This window comes from Echinops telfairi, unplaced genomic scaffold (genome assembly GCF_000313985.2).
Source record: "Echinops telfairi isolate 266 unplaced genomic scaffold, ASM31398v2 ScPeMD7_5;HRSCAF=22, whole genome shotgun sequence".
NCBI lineage: Eukaryota > Metazoa > Chordata > Mammalia > Afrosoricida > Tenrecidae > Echinops > Echinops telfairi.
The window spans coordinates 31573271-31575737 of record NW_022103901.1 but is presented as its reverse complement, the minus strand read 5'-3'; the positions used below and the strand labels follow the sequence as shown (position 1 = coordinate 31575737).

At 61.8% G+C, this 2467-nt stretch overlaps 1 protein-coding gene across 1 annotated transcript in view; it reads right to left on the bottom strand.

Moving 5' to 3' along the window:
* Nucleotides 1–2467, bottom strand: part of GREP1 (glycine rich extracellular protein 1) — a 12793-nt gene that overhangs the window by 586 nt on the left and 9740 nt on the right. Inside the window, exons 16-20 of the mRNA XM_045286035.1 lie at nt 2376–2429; nt 1616–1648; nt 1495–1527; nt 1089–1220; nt 285–347 (exon numbers count right to left, since the gene is read on the bottom strand). Of these exons, the coding sequence (XP_045141970.1) occupies nt 285–347; nt 1089–1220; nt 1495–1527; nt 1616–1648; nt 2376–2429 (315 nt within the window). The remainder of the gene's footprint in view (nt 1–284; nt 348–1088; nt 1221–1494; nt 1528–1615; nt 1649–2375; nt 2430–2467) is intronic.

Here is a 2467-nt window from a genome sequence, read left to right as displayed (position 1 = left end):
TTCCTCACTGCCCCCTTTCTCTCCACCTTCTATCACTCTACCCTCCACAGAGGCAGAGTGGTGCCCGGTTGGTTGGTTCCGGTGCCCAACATGTCAGGAGGAGAAGGAAGGAGGAAGCAGAGGGGGCTGTGTGACGAGGGGAGAGGTGGTGTCCAGGAGGCTCACCGACTTTCTGAGGCTGGGAGCCACCACGGAAGCCTGGCGGTCACAGAGAGAGGTGACTGAGACTTCTAGCTCCAGTGTGCCTGAACTGCCACCAGCAACTCCCCCCCCTCTGCCCTCACCCAACAGAGGGAAGTGCTCACCCAGCACTGCTCCAGGCCCATAGCCACGCGGGGGCTGCGAGCCTGCAAGAAGTGGGAGTCAGTGGGGAGAGGCCAGGTCATCTTTGATTCCTTGGGGACCAAGGATAGACCTCCGGGACTCTTAGGAAGAAGGGACAGCCAGAGCCCAGGGCGTGAAACCGGAAGGGAGAAGGTCATCTTTGATTCCTTGGGGACCAAGGATAGACCTCCGGGACTCTTAGGAAGAAGGGACAGCCAGAGCCCCGGGCGTGAAACCGGAAGGGAGAAGGGACGCATCTCTGAATGCCCACGGGGAGCCCTGGTGGCGTAGTGGTGACACGTTGGGCTGCGATCCGCAGGGCAGCAGTTTGAAACCACAGAGCTTCTCTGTGGGAGGAAGGCCTTCTACTCCCATACAGAGTTATTACGGTCTTGGAAACCCACAGGGACTGCCCTGTCCTGCCCTGTCACTATGAGCTGGAGGGGCCCTGACGGCAGTGGTTTTTGTAACAGCTGAGGCAGCCTGGGCAACAGCCAGGACCCACGGAGGTGTGACTCCATGGTGGGGACTGGGAAGAGAGCCCCGGAGCTGGGGGTGAGCCAGGGCTGGGCTGCGAGCTAGGAAGGGAGCTGCCTTATGGGGGTCACAGGGCTCCCAGGGTCAGAGTTTATCCTCATCCTCAACTCTGACAAGTCACAGCTGAAGAAGGGGGTGGGGCTTCTGAGCCACCGGCCAGCCAGGCCCAGTGTGACCTATGACCCTGGATGAGGGTGAGTCCCCAGTTCTCCCCACCCCTTACTGACCTGGGAACTTGCCATTCTGCCCTGGGGGAGGGGGCTTGGACTTCAGGCCCCAGCTGCCCCCTTTCTCTGAAGGGACTCCTGGAGTTGAGGGTCCGGGGAGGCGCAGTGGGGGACTGCCCCCATTACAGGGACCTGAGATGGGGAAGGAAGGGGGTGGGAGTGAGCCTAGCCGTTGCTCCCCCCACCCCGCCCCGAAGCTGTCCTCCTAGCTCAGTTTGTCCGGCCTCCCTCCGAGCGGAGACACTGGCCCAGTGGTCACACTGTCCACCTGCTCTGACACGTCACATCCACCAGGGGCAGCACCTGCTATTGGCCCCTCAAGCTCCTCCACTTTCCAGCGACAGCCTCCCATCCCTCTCAGAAACCTCCCCTCTCCCCTGCCCCGGCTCAGTCTCAGTGACCTCACCTGGCCAGGCCCCCAGCCCATTCGCACCGTATCCTGGGATAAAGAAACAGAGCGGTGAGGGGTCGGAGGAGGGGAAGAGGAGGGCCCGGGCCAGTGTCTACATGGGGGCTCCCTCACTCACCTGGCTTCTGAGTCTTCACACCCCCTCCCAAGCCTGTGGGGGGTGGGGGTGGGACACAGTTTAAAGAACCAACCAATGGAAAAGCTTGCGCCAGAATGGGTTTGGTTCTGGCTCATCCCCATGCTCAGAGCAGGGCAGGCCTGCCCCCTGAGAGTCCCTTCCTAGCCTGGGTGCTGCCGGTGGAGCATTGTACTGCAATCCCAGAAAGGCTGGCAGCTCTGACCCACCAGCACCTGCTGCAAGATGCCGCATTCTGCTCCCTCCAGCTGGACTGCCCGGGCAGCCCCACTGAGCCACCGAGTGCCAGCCCAGACTCAGCCAGGTGGGGTGTTTGCTTGGCTTGGTTGTTTAGTCTTTACCAGAGATTTATTCTGCAGAACCTTTGGTAAGTAGTCAGGCCCTTCACCAGGGCGACATCAGGGCTGAACGGACTTCGCCCAACTCCAACCACCACCTGCCCACTGACCTAGACACCCTGCCTTCCTCCCTCCCCAGGCCCTGACCACTGTACCCACCTGGTGGGGCCCCTAACCCGTTCCCTGGCAGGTGTCCTAGAGAGGAAGAGCAGGGCATGAGGGGTGCAGTGGAGTGGGGGACCCCTCTGAGGGGCTCAGGAAGAGAGGCAGGCTCTGAGAGACTCACCTGGTTCCTGAGGTTTCATGCCACCCCCTTCCTCTCCCCAGGATACACCTCCCCACACACCCCACCTTGGCCCCCACTCTTTCAGGACTGCTATCTCCCTGCCCTAAGCCTTCCTTACCTGGCTGGGTGCCTGCCCCTGGGAAGGCTCCAGCTCCGAGTCTGTGCCTGTACCCTGAGCAGGTAGGACAGGGGCTGTGAGGGGTGTGGGCC